Source organism: Galeopterus variegatus, unplaced genomic scaffold, assembly GCF_000696425.1.
Source record: "Galeopterus variegatus unplaced genomic scaffold, G_variegatus-3.0.2 Scaffold1669, whole genome shotgun sequence".
NCBI classification, from domain to species: domain Eukaryota; kingdom Metazoa; phylum Chordata; class Mammalia; order Dermoptera; family Cynocephalidae; genus Galeopterus; species Galeopterus variegatus.
In genome coordinates, this window is record NW_007727780.1 from 144497 (window position 1) to 162393 (window position 17897).

At 35.7% G+C, this 17897-nt stretch overlaps 1 protein-coding gene across 1 annotated transcript in view; it reads right to left on the reverse strand.

Moving 5' to 3' along the window:
• WDR33 (WD repeat domain 33) overlaps positions 1–17897 on the reverse strand; it is a 120590-nt gene that overhangs the window by 18173 nt on the left and 84520 nt on the right. Inside the window, exons 8-15 of the mRNA XM_008578350.1 lie at positions 4435–4561; positions 3111–3265; positions 2935–3013; positions 2386–2496; positions 1924–2018; positions 1626–1712; positions 1253–1392; positions 369–521 (exon numbers count right to left, since the gene is read on the reverse strand). Of these exons, the coding sequence (XP_008576572.1) occupies positions 369–521; positions 1253–1392; positions 1626–1712; positions 1924–2018; positions 2386–2496; positions 2935–3013; positions 3111–3265; positions 4435–4561 (947 nt within the window). The remainder of the gene's footprint in view (positions 1–368; positions 522–1252; positions 1393–1625; positions 1713–1923; positions 2019–2385; positions 2497–2934; positions 3014–3110; positions 3266–4434; positions 4562–17897) is intronic.

Consider the following 17897-nt stretch of genomic DNA (forward strand, 5'->3'; position numbering starts at 1 on the left):
AAAAAAAAAAAAAAAAAAAAAAAAAAAAAAAAAAAAAAAGAGTATATCAATAGGGGCCGGCCCGGTGGCGCACTGGATAGTGTGCCGCTTGGGAAGCGCGGCGGCGCTCCCGCCCGAGGGGTCGGGTCCCACATACAGACCGGTTCCCGCTCACTGGCTGAGCGAGGCGCGGGGGCAACGCCGAGGGTTGCAATCCCGTTGCCGGTCCCCGGTCCGGTACGGGGGCAACACTGAGGGTTGCGATCCGTTGCCGGACACGGAAAAAAACAAAAGACAAAAAAAAAAAAAAAAAAAGAGTATATCAATAAAAAATGTTTTATCCCTATTTTCTTAGATCATCCTGAATCCCCCTAAAGAGCTTCACACACCTCCAGAAGTTGTGGATTAGTATATTGTAATGTGGCCATTTCTTGCTCAATTTCTGCTTGTGTCTTTTTCTTCTCTTCCAATTTAATGTCCTCTTTTCTGTCACTGAGCACCTCATTTGGAGCAGGAACTGGAACTTTATTTTGCATCCAAGCCTAGGGAAAGAACATATTAAAATATACCTTAAATATGAAAAGTATAATGATAGAATGAGAAAACCATTCAATAATGTCATCTGCTCAATCCAACCTGCTGAACTGTCTTTATTTCTAATGCTAATTCTTAGTGATGTGGGAATGGAAATAGGGAGGCACATTACTAGGTACAAATTACTAAAATGACAGAAGCAGCAAGACACTACATGTTACTAAAAATGCAAAGCTCGGGGCTGTCCAGTTAGCTCAGTTGGTTAGAGCACTGTGCTGTAACACCAAAGTCAAGGGTTTGGATCCCCTTATTCACCAGCCATGAAAACAAAAAAAACAGCTGGTAAGAATGCAAAGCTTACCAACTTCAAAAGGGCACATGCCCTTTGTGTTTGGGGAAACTTAAAGCAGTACACAAACAATGGAGAAGAGAGTCAACATACACTCTCTGCTCCATTCTTCTTTCTCCTCCTCCCTCTGATAGCTTGGATGGTGATAAGTAGGTGAGGATAAAAGAAGATATAGAAAAGATTTGTGACAAACTCAGTATAACTACAAAGCAGCAGATGGGAACTATGTCTAAGAATGCATAAAATATGTGAAGAATACTCCAAAATACATAGTACAGAAATACCTTCAACAGATGAGATAATCCAAGGAAAATCTATTTCTGAATGTCAAACTAACCAACTATAATCTCTCAGTGCATGGTTGAGGTGGAGTCACATTTAGTTAGTTACCTGCTGGAACTGAGCAGGAATAGGTTTTGCATAAGGAACTTTCTTCTGAGGTACTTTTTTCTGATCCTTTTGCATCACCTCCTCCATTCCCCAATCCAAACCTGGAATTGTCATTTCAATTTCATTTGATTCATCCTTCCCTATAACAAGAAAGAACAGTGACTAGCCTTTTATATGAAGCAAAGAGGCCACTTGCTCGATATACACATTTTCAGAAGAACAGATCTTAAACATTATGCAGTTTACATCACTTTTGTCAACATTTCTCAACATAAATCATTTTGGCATTTCAACACAATTTATCAATGAAGATAAAAAACAGGTTCTACAAAAATTTTATAAAAATAAAATGTACATGCGTAACTTCTCTTACCCATCTGCTCTTGTTCCATAGCTAACTTTAGTTGTTCTGGTATTCCCATCCCTGGAATTACCGCCAGGCTATTAGGTTCAAGGTCATCTATAAACAGTAATACACCCATTGTCAACAGATATTTTGTAAAAGTAGTGGACAATAAAATTAATACTTTATAAAAATGAATCATATTGCTGGCAATTTAGAAATCAACACACTAAAAAATTAAAATTAGTTTTGTATATTCTTCCCAATACTTAACTTTTCATAATAGAATATCAGATTTCAAAGAAGGACAAATGTACAAGAGTCTCACCATATTCTACTCCATCTTCAGACATTCCAGGCAACAGGTTTAAATTATATCGATCTCGCATTTTATCACCTGGCCGATTTCGAGTCCAGAATTTGCTGTCAAAATAAAAAGTAATCTGGGGATGAGCATGGTTTCAGTGTTTTTCTGGGCACTTAGTACTACTAAGCAGTCCCCTGGTAAACACAACAAATTTTCACAATGCCTCTATTCTAAAATTTTTAAATGTGGAAAGATTTTTTAATCAGAAGGTAAAACAAAATTTGAATAACCAAAGTCATATTCAATACCCAATCTTCTCATTGAAACTTAAGTATTTATAAACCACTACAAAAATGTTTGTAAGAATAAGTTGGAATATAAATTAATACATCAACCAATAAATAAAAGTAAATACATACTATATTTATTTCCTGTGACTCCATGAGTACAGTAATTCCCTGCTATTTTCAATATAAAGCTTACCTAGTATGGTCATTTGAGCCTGAGCAGAGAATATGTCCAAGAGGATGCCAAGCCAGACTCCAGATCATTCCTTCATGGGCCATCTCCATCCCACCCACTTCCTTCTCTACCCTGCAACAGCACCAAAAAAGTTTTTTTCCACAAAAGTTACCATAAAAAAGGGGGAAAAAAGACATTTTCTTTTAGCCTTAAAACAAAGCTACCAAAACCTGTTACTTTGAATCTGGTCAATTCCACATGTTTCAGAGTATTGGTCTGTCATCAGAAATATATTCTTTTATCCAAACAGTACTTCAGAGGGAAAAATGCTTCAAGAATTGTTTAACCAAAAAGAAACTAAGAAATCTATTTTATTCTCCCTTTTCACATCCAAAAACAGAGGTGCTACATTTTCTATTCAAAGCTGGAATTACAGAATTGAAAACTGCAGGCAGTCTCTGATGCAGGACATTCACTCAGAAAAAAATACAAAACTTTATCATGTTTGTACACATTCAGGTGCTCTCTTGATAAAATATACTACTTCTTTACACAATAAATGTTACATACCCAACATGCCAGAATAACAAAGAACCATCAGACCCTCCACTGGCAAAAAGTCCTTCATGAACAGGATGCCAGGCCACAGCTGTAAAACAAAAACATGGCAAAAGACAAAATTATTAGGATCTGAGAATGCTTTATGTAATAGTTATCAGAATTTGAAGTATATCACAGCCACTGACCTGTGGCTTCTTTCTTATGACCTCGGAAGACTTGAAGCTCCTCTTTTAGGTTTCGGATGTCAAAAAGTTTACAGAGATGGTCACGTGATGCTGTGAGTAGCCAATTGCCATTGAGATTTAATTTCACTTCCATTACTGTGTTTTTATGGGCATGACTAGAAACAGAGCACCAAGAAAACAATCTTTCAGAATTCAAAACAAGTATAAATCAATATAATGGACATTTTTGTTGAAAAGCACATTATGTAACATTACAGGATGACAGTTTAAAATACACTTAAAAGAAATAGGTCAACAACAGAGATAATGTCCACTACCTGGTAAGCACAGTTAACATCAACCAATTAAAATAGCAGCAGAGCTTCAACTGGACAGAAAAATGTATGTGAAGCAGGGGAGGCATTTGAACATATAAGTTAATATTCAATAAAGCTCATTAAATTTTAAAAATCGAACAAAATCCTTCTTATTAAGACAAAGCATAAAATTGGGTACTTAATAGTTTGAGGGTTAATGTACAATGCACACCTCCAAGGGACACCATTTACAAGGTGTTCTCCGTTGTTTGTGGCCATTGGAGTTGTTCAATAAGCCAGTGTTACTCCAACCAGTTCACTCTGGATATGGCTCATTTCCCAATCAAAAGGACCAGGATACAGCTACTTGATCAAAAAAAGTTAACATATGTATGTAACTGTGAACGTTTACAAATAATTCAAATTTTTTTTTTTTTTTTTTTTTTGCGGCTGGCCAGTTTGGGGATACGAACCCTTGACCTTGGTGTTATCAACACCGTGCTCTAACCAACTGAGCTAACTGGCCAGCCCAAAGAGAAATTTTTATTATGTAGCTGCATTGTAAGTAAGCACATCAGGTTAAAAAAAGAGAGAGGACTGGTTCAAAAATGGATAAAAAACTTCTTTATAAATAGATGTAGTGAGATTGAGAAGGCTGGGCTGTATCTAGTTAAGGGGCACAGATATCAACTCCATACAAGTGCCAAAAGAATTTTCCTCATTCTGATGAGGAGAGACAGTGAGATACAACAGTAAGAACTACCTCCTCTTCATCCTCCTCCCCACCCCCCTAGGTTAACCAAATTAAATTTAGGTCTATGTGGCAGAACAAAAATAAAGCTTTATTTCATTAGGAATTTAGAGATAAATCATATTTAACTAGTTAAGAAGTGTATACAGCCAAGTCCATCTGTTGTCTAAACTACGTTTTCAGGAATACATGAGAGAAAAGAAAGCTAAAATTTAAAGAATATAGGCTGCTTTGTTCCCCTTTGTTCAGGGACCAAGGTGGGGTTCCTATCACTTACAGTGTTGCAAGACTCTGTCCAGTCTTAGGATCCCAGAACTTGATTGGCTGTTGACTATCTTTACTTCCTGAAACAACTAACCCTTTGGTTGGATGCCAGTCTACACATTTCACATCAGCACCATGCCCTGTCGGAGACAAGTTAGGATAAAAACCTAATCAGTCATATGCATTTAAAGTAGGGCTCCATCCCAATTTAAACCAAAGTAGAGAAACATATTAAATGTTTTGATCTTAGTGCTCTGTCAACCTAAACTTTTTAAAGACTCTTTGGCCTCAGTGTTTATAAGTCTTTCGGATACAGCATCCTCTCTCCTCCTAGGCTAGCTCCATCCCAATTTAAACCAAAGTAGAGAAACATATTAAATGTTTTGATCTTAGTGCTCTGTCAACCTAAACTTTTTAAGGACTCTTTGGCCTCAGTGTTTATAAGTCTTTCGGATACAGCATCCTCTCTCCTCCTAGGCTAGGACGCATAGGAACCAGTCCTCTTCTGGAACTAAGCACATCTTCTCGCCTACTTGCTGGTAGGTCGGTCAAAGCTTTCTGGAAGGTGCACCTCTCAATCCTCTAGATACAAAGCTCTTTAAACTTTTTGTGCTGTTCCTGATTATTCTAATTATTATGATGGTCCCTGTCATTCACTTTAGTTTTCCCACTTTGTGGTAGTCCTTACAGATCCTCAAGTCCTAAATTCTAGTTTAGACACCACCATTTTCTAGATGTTAAGATAGTAAAAGTACTCTATTTTTCTGTTCGTTTACTGAAATGCAGAAGAAAAATAATCCCTACTTGATTCATGCGTACGTTGTGACAGTCAAATGACAATAAAAACTACCCTGTTGAGAGCTTACTATATATTAAGCAGTGTATGGAGCACTTATAAGCATCAGCTTTTTAAATCCTCACAAAATCCTGAGGAATGTATTAGCATTATCTACATTTTGGAAATGAAGAAATAGGAGGGCTGGAGAAGTTAAATAAAACATCCTAGATTCCAAAACTAGTCGATAAGAATAGGAATGGGAATCTAAAGCTGGTCTGCAGAATTCCAGAGATAGTTCACTTAACAACTGTTGTAGAGTTTGAGGTCACTTCACAAATGTAACTGTTATTAAAAAATCACAAATGTGAAAAGTAGAATTCACAAAACTGAAAGAAATGAGTACGATTTTTGAAAAACTGGGTGCTGTACAAAAAGTCTCTAGAATATTTTATACAGCAAATGCATTAAGAAGCAGGTGAAGGGTGAGGTAGAGCATTTGAAACAGCTGTCTGCCTTCTCTATCCTGGCACAAATCCAGCTTCTGTGAAGTTTTGAGGTGGAAAGGAGAAAGGATACATAAAAATAGAGACAAAGGGAAGTAGGGAAGAAGGAAGAGATGGTCTAGAGGCATTGGAAGTGATTTGCACCCGTTCAGGAGAAATTCACATCTCAAACGGGCATGATGGGTTCATCCTAACACAATATCCCATGCTTACAAGCATGTAGGGAGATACCAACTATCTTGAGAAGTTTGGCAATACGTACTGAAAGCATGAAAAAGTACATATCCTACAACCCAACGATCCCATGTCCCAGATTTTATCATAAGGAAATAATGATGTCCAAAAGGATCTGTCTATGAGGATGTTAACTGATATAATTTATTTTTAAATGCTCTTGAATAGGACACAAATACCGGTACATTACAAAATAAATTGCAGAATGGCATATGTACTCAAAGGAATATGATGCATCTATTATAAATAATCGTATAGATGATTTACTGATGTGATTAAAACATCCAAAATACTCAGTTTATTCAAAACAAAACACACCACCACCAATCAGTGTGTACTATCACTACAAAAGGCAAACAAATCAATAACATGAGTGACTGTGTGTGCACATCTACATATATATCTATATAGAGAAAAAAAGCAAGAAGTCTTGACACCAAACTGTTAACAGAAATAATATTAAACTTGGGGTGGTATTAAGGTAATTTTTTTTCCTCCATGTTTTTTCTATGTTTTTACATTTTCTACAATGAACATATTTTGTAACTGGGTATAAGGATGGGAGAGGGGAAGAGAGATTTTACTGTTGCTTTGTCTTTTATTAAGAAAAAGAACGGAAGATGGAAAAACTGAAATAGAAATACAATTCAGTTCCACTAACCCCTTTCCTGCCTTAAGAAACTTTAATGTTACTAACAATTTGACCCTAAAAAGATGTGGCCAAGGAATTTAAAAACTTTATGGGCCACTGTCACCTAAAAATAAATATTCTGTAATGCTAAGTATGAGTTTTAACTAATCAAATTTGAGTTTATGGAAAAATGCATAAGAAAGCACTTCTAAGTTATAATGCACTATGCAAAAAAGCTCCTATTCTTAGGAGCCATCTCTACCCTTACCTTCTCTAGGACACTTTCATTACATAAAGAAAGTAAATCTGTTTAGTTTAAAAATATATTTGCTTATTTCAAAAAAGCATATGCAAAAACAAAAAACTATCAACCCATAAAAAGGAAACAACAAAAAAATATTTCAGCTGCTTTTTGTTTTCTGAAGTTCCCTAAAATTTAAGTAAAATTCAAGCAAGTGAGGAATCCCGTGAATTTACCCATTTCCATATACGTCATGAATATAAATCAAACTGACTGGTATTGATCCTTGGAAATTATTATTATTATTATTATTTTTTTTCTCCTTTTTGAGACCGGCTGCACCGCGCTTAGCCAGTGAGCACTGTGAGCGCACTGGACATCCCTATATAGGATCCGAACCCGCGGCAGGAGCGCTGCTGTACTCTCCCGAGTGCGCCACGGGCTCGGCCCATTGGAAATTATTTTTATTGGTTGCTGTTCCTAATAAAAAATGAATAATACTAGCAAACGCATATATTTAGGTATGGTACTATTCTAAGCATAGTATGACATTTTCCATACGAAGGTTACAAAGCACAGATGGGTTGAAGAACTTGCTCAAAATCACACAGCTGATATGTGGTAGAGCAGATATCTGAATGCAGGGAGCTAGCCCCAGAGCCTTTGCTCGTAAGGACTCTGCTATACTCTCTTAGATATGAAAAGGTCAGTTTGAGAGTTACAAGAGAGGGAAAAAACCAACAATACATAGCTCCCTATTTGTTTCTATATGCATAAAGATTCACTGAAGGATGGTACCACTGAAGGACAGGGAACTGGGATAGGGAGACTATTCATTCTGTGGCCCTTACATTATTTCATTTTGGACCACGTGCATGTATTATCTACTTTTCAAAAATTAAATACAAATAGAGTAAAATTAAGTTACCTAAGAAAATGTGAAAAAAGTATGTGCAGCATACTAACATTCGTGGCTTAAAAAGGACACAGAGTGCACACATACATTTGCTCAAAATTCATAAAATTTGTCTGAAAGAATACACAAGAATATGATAATATTAATTGCCTCCAAGAGGGGGATCTAGATAGCTGGGGTCAAGGGTAAGAAGGAGACTTTTCACAGTATATCATTTTGTAATTTTTCTTTTTTTTTTTTTTTGGTCTTTTTCCGTGTCCAGCAACGGATCGCAACCCTCAGTGTTGCCCCCGTACTGGACCGGGGACCGGCAACGGGATTGCAACCCTTGGCGTTGCTCCCGCGCCCCTCTCAGCCAGTGAGCGGGAACCGGTCTGTATGTGGGATCCGAACCCTCGGGCGGGAGCGCCGCCGCGCTTCCCAAGCGGCGCACTATCCAGTGCGCCACCGGGCCGGCCCCTCATTTTGTAATTTTTCAATTTTGAAACACATTGACCTATTGAAAAAAAATTCAATTAAAAAAACTTACTAAATTTATTAAATAACAGTGGATTACCTCAGGAAAGTGGTGTAAAATATTTATGAGCAGCATATGTAATTTTTATAATTATATTTTTTAATGAAAAAAAGGAAAAATAGATTGTTTGCATAGAAGTAAATTGATATGCAACTGCTTCCTTCTTCGGGGTGAAAAAGTTACTGAATTGCCACTGACATGACAAAAACTATTTCAAATGATAAAATTCTACCATCTCATGTCAATGTTGATACACTTAGGTCTAAAAGAATAAAATTACTAGAAATTTATCCTAATAATTCCAGAGGATTTTTTAAAACTTTTGTATGTAAGAGATGGTATTTAAAGCCTTGTTATAATAGAAAAAATTGGAAACAAATTTTAGAAGTGGAACTAAAAATTAGCTTTGCCATAGCCAAAAATTAGAAGAATCAGACTATTATTAAAATGAAGATTTTGGAAACAAAGAAAAAGGCTCATGAAATAATGTGCTCTAAAAGCAAACAAAACAGCATATGTACAACCTATACACATGTTGTTTGGATGATTATAAAAATGTACATGTATGGTTACAAAAATATACATATGGATAAGAAGGAAATAAAAATTATATTGGAATAGTGGAAACAAAGATAATGTTTTTCTATTCACATTTCTTCTAGTGTGATATTGTGGTTTTAAGAATAAATAATGTGGGTTAGATTTTGTGTGAGTGTTTGTATTTTAGTGTGTTTCTAACGTGAGGAAAAAAACACCACTGAATCCAAGTTATCTTGGTAGGTAGTATTTTCTATCAAATTAGCAAATATTAAGTTTGGGGACATCTAATATTAGTAAGAGAAAGAATAACAGGCACTGTCATCCGTCACTGGGTGGAAAGCAAAAAAAAATAGACTACCTTTTGTGGGAGGACATCCACATGTATCAAAATCTTAAAGGCACACAAACTTTGATCCTGTAAATCCTCTGCTAATAATTTACCCTACAACTGCAAAATCATACCAACATATTCACTGCACCTTGTTTGAATATGAGTTAATGAGGGGATATTCAAGAAAAATAAGGTAAATCCATATAACCGAATGTAACACAGTTGCTAAAAATGAGGCAGACATAGGGACCTTTTTAGGGTGATGGAAATGTTCTATACCTTGGTTACATTTAACATATTTGTCAAAATTCACAGAACTATATGCTTAGAAAGGGTAAATGTTCCTTATGTAAATTATACCTCAATAAGTTTGCCTTTAAAAAATACAGCAGAAAAGCAAAGTGTAAAACAGTCCCATTTGTATAAAATAAAACTTAAGCTAGTACTTTTTTACAGAAAAGAAATGGGAATAAAGTAACATTTACTCTTCTGTACTCCTTAAAGTTTCTAAGCATGTGCTTTTATTACTTTTTTTTTAATGACAACTTCCTTTGGTTTCCCTTTATTCAAAATTCAAGGGAATAACTGATATCAATTAGCCCCTTCATTTGTCAATGCAGAGCTAACCAAGTGCCTGTGGTCCCAGGAAGATGTGTTTCAGATGCTCAATGGGGATGCAGTTTTTATTTAATAACTCTGACTCAGTATGGCTGAATTAAGTTTCAAGGATATGATGGGTTTTGTGAACTGGCAAGTCATTTATAAAAACTTAATCTTATATAAATTATTATTTCATAGGAAAAATGGTTGAGTCCGAACACATGATTTATCAATTCCAAATACTATCACTAAAGAATGCCTCTGCACTAAATGTGGTCATTTCATTTCCGAAGGTACAAAATTTCAGGACATAACCGTTCCAGGCTCTTTGTGATTCCCAAACATGAGAATTCCAAGAATGTAGTATTTGCAATGCTAAAGCAATTAATCCAGACTCAATGGAAAATTCATCCAGGTGACAACTGTTTTAACAGTCTAGTGACCTAGATGTTTTAGTACTAAAAACATCTTGCTAATAATGGCTAAAGTTTTTAGGACTAGAAATTTTTTGCCAGTGAAAGACCAAATATTTTAAAAAGTGACATTTATAATCAAGCTACTAAAAAAAATGAAAACACTGAACACAAAACCTGCTCGACACTATAAAGCCTACCATAGTCACAAAGTATGGCCCTACAGGGGACTGACAGGAGTCTACTGGTAAATGCTGGTGGACACACACAATACTTAGCAGGAAGAAAGCCTTAAAGAAGTAAAGAGTCCAGGATCACTGGAAAAGGTCATAGCACCTTATCCATACTTGACTGCAAATGGAAATGGCAGATATGCTTGAAGAAAAAATTCAACAAGACTTGAACGTGCAATTGCAAAATTTCAAAATTAAGAGATTCCAGTTGTAAATCATTATACAAAGAACCAGACTGTCATAAATCTATGTGTTGAATTCCCTCTGAACACAAATACTTAAGAATTTAACCTGTACTGTTCAACAGGATAGCTATTAGCTACATGTGGCTATTCAAATTTGTTTTCATTAAAGTTAAAATCTTAGTTCCTCACTCATATTAGCAACATTTCAGGTGCTCAATAGTCAAATGGACTAGTGGCTAGCAAACTGAAGAGGGCAGATATGGAATATTTCCATCATCACAAAAAGTTCTACTGGACAATAACTCGCCTTTAAGAAAATTTCTATTTAAATTTCCATAATCATACTTTTATACACTATCTCAGTTAGACAATGAACAGCAACAATAACAAAAAATTATGTTTCACTGGTATTAGAGCTAGAGAAAACCTGCAAAATTACCCAGCCCTATAATTTTTACAGATGAGAACACCGAGGCCAGTGGTGGGAGGTTCCAGATTTTCTTCCTCCTGATCCCATACTCTCTTCAACTAAGTATAACATCCAAATGAAGTGGCAGAATAGTTCCTTTCAACTATAAATCAACATTCATTTTCTCAACTATAACAGTGGATATTGTACTCCTTTCCATCTCTCAGAACTATACAAGAAAATAACTTAGAGATAAAATCTAAAAACAAATACATAAGTAAGAATTACCTCTTTTAACTATCTGAGAAGTAATCAGATTGATTCTGAAGACCAGATCTTGTTAAGACTAAAGGAATGTGGCAACCATAACCTAACTGCACCAAAAGAAATTCCAAATTAATCTAACCATACTGATTTATTTTTAGAGGTTAAACCTTGAAGACAATAAATTCTGCATCATTTCTTAGCTAAATTACCTGGCTAAACATCCCCTCAGGGTCCTAGCTAAATGAATAGTTACAAAATTAGCATCTCTTGGAGATAGGTAACATTGCTTTGTGGATTAACCTGTGTATAACACAGCCAGAAATAATGTTTAACCTATTACTTCATATCATTTATTTGCAGAAAGTAAGCATTAATTGTGCAATAAAATTTATACTGAACAAGAGATAAACAATGATTTCACTTATTCCACTTGATTATTCTTTCACACATTCATTTCTCTACTCTCCCACTCATTCATTAATTCAAATTGTGTGCATGATACCAACATTTATTGAGATCTTATTATGGTTGCTCAATGTCTGAAATATCACCAAACTTAACAAGGACTGAACATTGGGGGAATATTTGTAGGATTACATAGTCTTGGAACAATAACTTTCAATAAAGTTAATACTTAGAATAAAAAAGTTTTCTGAATCAAGATTGAAATTAAGTTTAAAACAACAACAAGAAAAACTCCACAAACTACTGCAGTTTTAGGGACGTTTCTCCACAAAATAAAAACAGAAAAAAATCTCCCATTTAAAAAATATGCTAAATAACTGTGCTTGAAACAGCAAGGTACAGAAGAATGAAAAGAAGATAATTTTCCTAACAAATGAAAAGATGCTTAATGTGGTTTTTAAAAAGGTCTAGAAAAACAATGCAAATTCCTTAATAAACCCTAAAATTCTAAAAATAACATGAAAAATGGTTTAGACTTAGGTATTTGGTGACCAGATGTTCTGGACTTACTTTTGTAGAGAGTGGAGCCTTCTTTTTCACTACTTCCTATCCCAGAACCATGAAGTGTAGTGCAGTGAAGGCTAGAAGCCAGTGAGGGAAGAAAGTGTTTTTGACTCTTACCTAAAAGGAAGAGGAGGTTCCCTGGTTTCTGTGAATTGGGATGTAAACTTTGTGCCCCTGTGCATTTTCTCATGACCTCGCCCCTCCTCCACAGCCTCCTCAGATCCTAAGAAACCTGTCATTCCACACAGGTAAACAGTTCTGCCTTAAGACAGTGTATATGACCCCAACGCTCGGTGAACAGGCTGAAAACCAATACATATTGAGTTTTATTTGAAGGTCAGAAAATAGTGTTCATTTTCCCATTTTATTTTTCTTGGATCAGGCCATTATATGAACAAATCTTAAAAAATTCTTTTATACATCACTTACAAAAAGTACCAAGATTTTCTAATACAGGAAGAAAAAAAGCAAACAAAGAATTCAAGTACCATCTTGTACAATATTAACAGTTGAAGAGCTGTTACTGAAGAAAATTAAACATTAACAACACACTCAGGCTACTTCCAGCCACAAGAACATGAAATTAACATATCAATTAAGGCAAAAGGTATGTGAAGCCATGGTCCATAGCCAGACACTTCAGTAGATAGTGAACTCAAGAATTTAAAAAATTAAGGAGCATAAGTAATTTGTGCACTGGTCAATAAATATGCAATTTATTAGCATTATACTTTCCTTTTTTGCAAAGTGATTTTTCAGCATGATCCAGTAGTCAACATCAACTGGGAGTAATTACTATTACCATCTTTGTCATCCAAATCTAGAAAGTTACATAAGTGAAAAACTATAGAATTAAATAGAAAGCCAATTCCGGAAAGGGTACATCTCTAGGCAGCATTTTCACAAAGTATGTTCCAAGCAACAACAGTCTACTATTACCATCTTTGGATTACCATCCAAATCTAGAAAGTTACATAAGTGAAAAACTATAGAATTAAATAGAAAGCCAATTCCGTTACTATTACCATCTTTGTCATCCAAATCTAGAAAGTTACATAAGTGAAAAACTATAGAATTAAATAGAAAGCCAATTCCGGAAAGGGTACATCTCTAGGCAGCATTTTCACAAAGTATGTTCCAAGCAACAACAGTGCACAGAATTGTGGCAAAGAGGTTCGGGGGTCAAATCAGTTGGGCAAGGCTGAATTTTAAAAATGAACAAGTTTCTTTCCAAGTCTGAGAGCGTTTAGAGCTTGCAATATATATTACAAATCTGTTGGGGGAATATAACCATTAGTCTTTTCTCAGAGCACTTCAAGTCCATCAGAAGACCAATTTGGGAAATATGAAATGCTAGCTGCTTATGCTGTCTGGCAATGACGAACCTAAATTAAGGAGAGCGGACACCTCTAGGGAAGGTGATAGGGACTTAGGAGGGGCACACAAAATGGTGTTTAACCATATCTGTAATGTGTATTTCATTTTAAAAATTCAGAATATGTAAGGATTGGATTAGAACTGAGTGGCAGCACAGAAATATTTTTCAAATTTATAAAAAATTTAGAAATGTATAGTATCAGAAGAGGAGTCAGTAAACTGCAAACTCAAATGGAATAAAGTAGATGCATCATAAATTTGACAATCTCCTACTTAAGTCACACATTTAACTGGTATATGTCAAGGCACACTGATATCTGTAAGAAAAAAATAATTTGCATATAAAGATAAAATGGCTCCTACTGATTTGTACCAACTATGTATTTACAGGGAAGACCAACAAAAGCTGATCTAAAAGAAACTGTCAAGTAAGTGAGAAATTAAAATTAAGCATACAACTCAGAAGATTAACGCCGTGTAACACAGAAGTACTTCCGGCATCAAAGTGAACAAATTCTTATGAATGTATATGAAATATAAAATTAAAAACATATACAAGCATAAGTTTTGCTGACACATATCAGACTGCTGTTAAACTTTTATACAATAATGTGGGGATGGGTGTAAACAGGAAAGAGCACTATTTCCGCGAGTCAAGTTTGAAGACTGCATTTAGGAAAATCTTGAGAATTATGAAATTGAGAACAACATTCAGGAGGTTAATTGACACAACAGGAAAATCTACAATGTTTTTCCAAAACATTGCCTGAGTGTGTATAGAATGGGTGTCAATACTCTATATTCTTTAGTTACAATAACCAGAAAGAAGCATTTTGCAGTGTTTTGTGCCAAACAGCAAATTCCCCTTTGTTGGCTTTTTAAAAATTTAAGTTATTTTTTTAAAAGGCTATTTTGGAGAGTATTCAAAGAAGCTTAAAGGGAAGGAATGCAAAACCAAATATTCTTCAATCTTGTTGCTGTTGTACTCCTCCAGTTGCTTGCTGTTTACACCAATATCATAGAGCACTTCAGCCACTTGTCTGAGATGGGAGATAGTGGTATCTCACACACGTGCAGAAAGCAGCAAAGGTATCCTTTATAAGAAAGGTGCACTGGGGTATAAACGTGAGTGAGAGAGAGAGAGAGAGAGAGAGAGAGAGAGAGAGAGTGTGTGTGTGTGTGCGCGTGCGCACATATGTAAAATTCCATAGTCAGAGGTTCTCTAGTAAACAATTCTGCAGTCACTGAGAGAGAGAGAGAGAGAGAGAGAGAGAGAGAGAGAGTGTGTGTGTGCGTGCGCACATATGTAAAATTCCATAGTCAGAGGTTCTCTAGTAAACAATTCTGCAGTCACTCATAATTCAATGGCAATATAGTGTGTCAAAGAAAAAAGCATATAGTCATTACTTGAAAAAATTGAAAAATGTAGAAACCAAAAGAAAAAAAGTTTAAAAGATTGACGGGAATCTGGCAATGCTGAGACTACCAGAAAGAACAATACCTATGCTACAATAACAATAATACAGTTATTAGTGCCAGCACATAACCCGGGTCAAGAATGAAGAGAAGCCATAACTGAAACCCATAATATGGAAGAAAAAGCAGAACCAAGAAGGAAAACAAAAGGCATTTTAAATGGCATTCTGGGGCACTTCTAGAGGAAGCCTTCCTTCTGAAAGCAAGGTAAAAAGGTGATGTGGTTGACTTTCAGTTGGCCAGATTAAGAATACATTTTTTTAAAGGTGAAACTTTAGATATATCATAGTCATTCACAGCATCAACTGCACTTTGAATCTGTGTTTTGCCACATTTTTAGTAAATTTGGCTCCCTGTAATCTTGTCCACCTATTTATAACTCACCTCTTGGAAGAAAGGCAACAATGGCAGTAACAAAAATTTACCTGTATCAGAACAAGATTACATGAACCCCTAAATACAGCTGGGAGTGGATGTCTGTCACATGATCCCTAGCAGGTCATTTAATTTCTAGTTATTACTAAGATTTTTTTCCTATGAGTAATCTGAGATGACATACACTCCAACTGGATTTTTTTTTTTTTAGGTGGCTGGCTAGTAAAGGGATCTAACCCTGGACCTTGGTAGTTCAATTGGATCTGGATAATTATCTCCATTTTTGTTTCAAAGCAGAAAATAGTTGAGAATACCTCAACTGGGAGCTGATTATATCATTTAATTTCCATCATATTAAAAACATATTCCAAAGAAATACCTATCCATTTAGGCCATACTGATATAAACAATTCAATAAATAAATAAATGGGGAAGACAAGTCAAATCTCTCATGCATAAAAACTCCAAATAACACTTATGTAGTTCCTTCATCCTGAAAGAGGTGGAGTATAATTCCCCAGCCTTTAATTGAGGGTGGTGCATCAAGACTTCATTCCAAAGAGCACAGTATGGAAAGAGCGAAAAAAAATCTCTTCAACACAGTGGCTGCAAGAAGACAGTAGGATAAAATCCTGAGAGTGCTGAAGTGTGTGTGGGGGGGGAACCTCTGAATCTAAAATTCTCTATACTAGCCAATGCCTTGTTATAAATGTAACTATGAAATAAAAACAAAATCCTGAGAGTGCTGAAGTGGGGGGGGGGAACCTGAATCTAAAATTCTCTATACTAGCCAATGCCTTGTTATAAATGTAACTATGAAATAAAAACATTTGAGAACCTTAAAAATTTTTGCCCTTAAGTTTAAGAAAAAAAGAAATAGAAAAATCTTACCATTCTAGAAATGTAGAAACCAAGTAATACTTGTTAGGAAAATCCAAACCAGTTCAAATTGAACTTAATATATGATATATAATACCAGTATTTCCTTGTGGAGACGTTTAAAATCTGCCATCTTTTTGTTCTTTATTGAATGAATGAATAATGAAAAGCCCGGAGAGCAAGTAATAGATCTATACACATTAAACCAAAACTGTGTTCTTGGGGAAAACAGATTGTTTTATTCTGCTCTCCTCTTTGAGCAGTATCAGAGTGAATCACGATAATTCTTTTTCTTTTAGTCGTTGGCCAGTACGGGAATATGAACCAGTGACCTTGGGGTTAAAAGACGGCACTCTGACCTATTGAGCTATGAAGCACAATTCTTATTTCCACTTACAACCTACTATAAATCCCTCCCATAAGGGAATAACCAAGATACGAAATTAGCTTTGTCCAATGGGAGCACAAGTAGTGTCAAGTCAATTACATTTAGAATCAAAAGAATGTTAGATATAATTTAATTCAAATAATTAATTTACTTTGTTCCTTGCTCATATGCTATATAATGGTTAATAGCAAAATATTTTGAGTAAGCCAGATCTGTTTAAACCTCAGATGTCACTTACTAGTTATGTCCTTATCCCCTGCTAAGACTTAATATTTTCATGTTTAAAATAAGGATCATTAGTCAATTACTGGGTTCAGGAATTAAATGAAATATGTGAATCACTTCACATCATGTCTAACATGTATTTTGAACATCCAATGAATAAAAGCTTTCATTTTGATCCAATCTCGACCCTGAAAAAGCTCACCATGGAGATATTCCCACATAGATTTAGTTATCCAGCAAGCACTATTACTACTATGAACAGAGTATGGGAAAAGCAGAAAATGGCTCAATTTGAGAGCACTTCCCCAAAGTGAGACTCTGGTGAAATTGCTAAATCTCAGTTTTATAAGGACCATTGAAAAAGGAAGATTGAGTTCTGACTACCAGCATCTAACCCAAGTATTAGACTTGATATAAAGCCATTTCTCTCTCAGAACTGGAAAATGTAAAATGGGAGACAACTGTTACCCTCATTATTTTGACTATGTTTTAAGTAACTAAAAAAGACAGATAATGGGCCAGCCCAGTGGCACACTGGAGAGTGCGCCGCTTGGGAGCGCGGCAGCGCTCCCACCGAGGGTTCGGATCCCATGTGGAGACCGGTTCCCGCTCATTGGCTGAGCGCGGTGTGGGTGCAACACTGAGGGTTGCGATCCCGTTACCGGTCAGTAAAAAAGACAAAAAGAAAAAAAAAAAAAGACAGATAATACTTTTGATGTTAATTATAGATTCCACTACACTAAAATGCCATCTCCAATACTGAGAAGATACCAATCACTTTTTATTTATAGTGTAGATGTTTTATAGTGAAGATGTTTGGTGATTCTCTCCACATTTTCTCTATTTTTAAAGAGTATTAACTCATTTCTAGGGGGGAAAACCTATTTAAAAAAACACTAGAGCCGGACCGGTGGCGCACTCGGTAGAGTGCGGCGCTTGGGAGCATGGCGGCGCTCCCGCCGAGGGTTCGGATCCCATATAGAGACCGG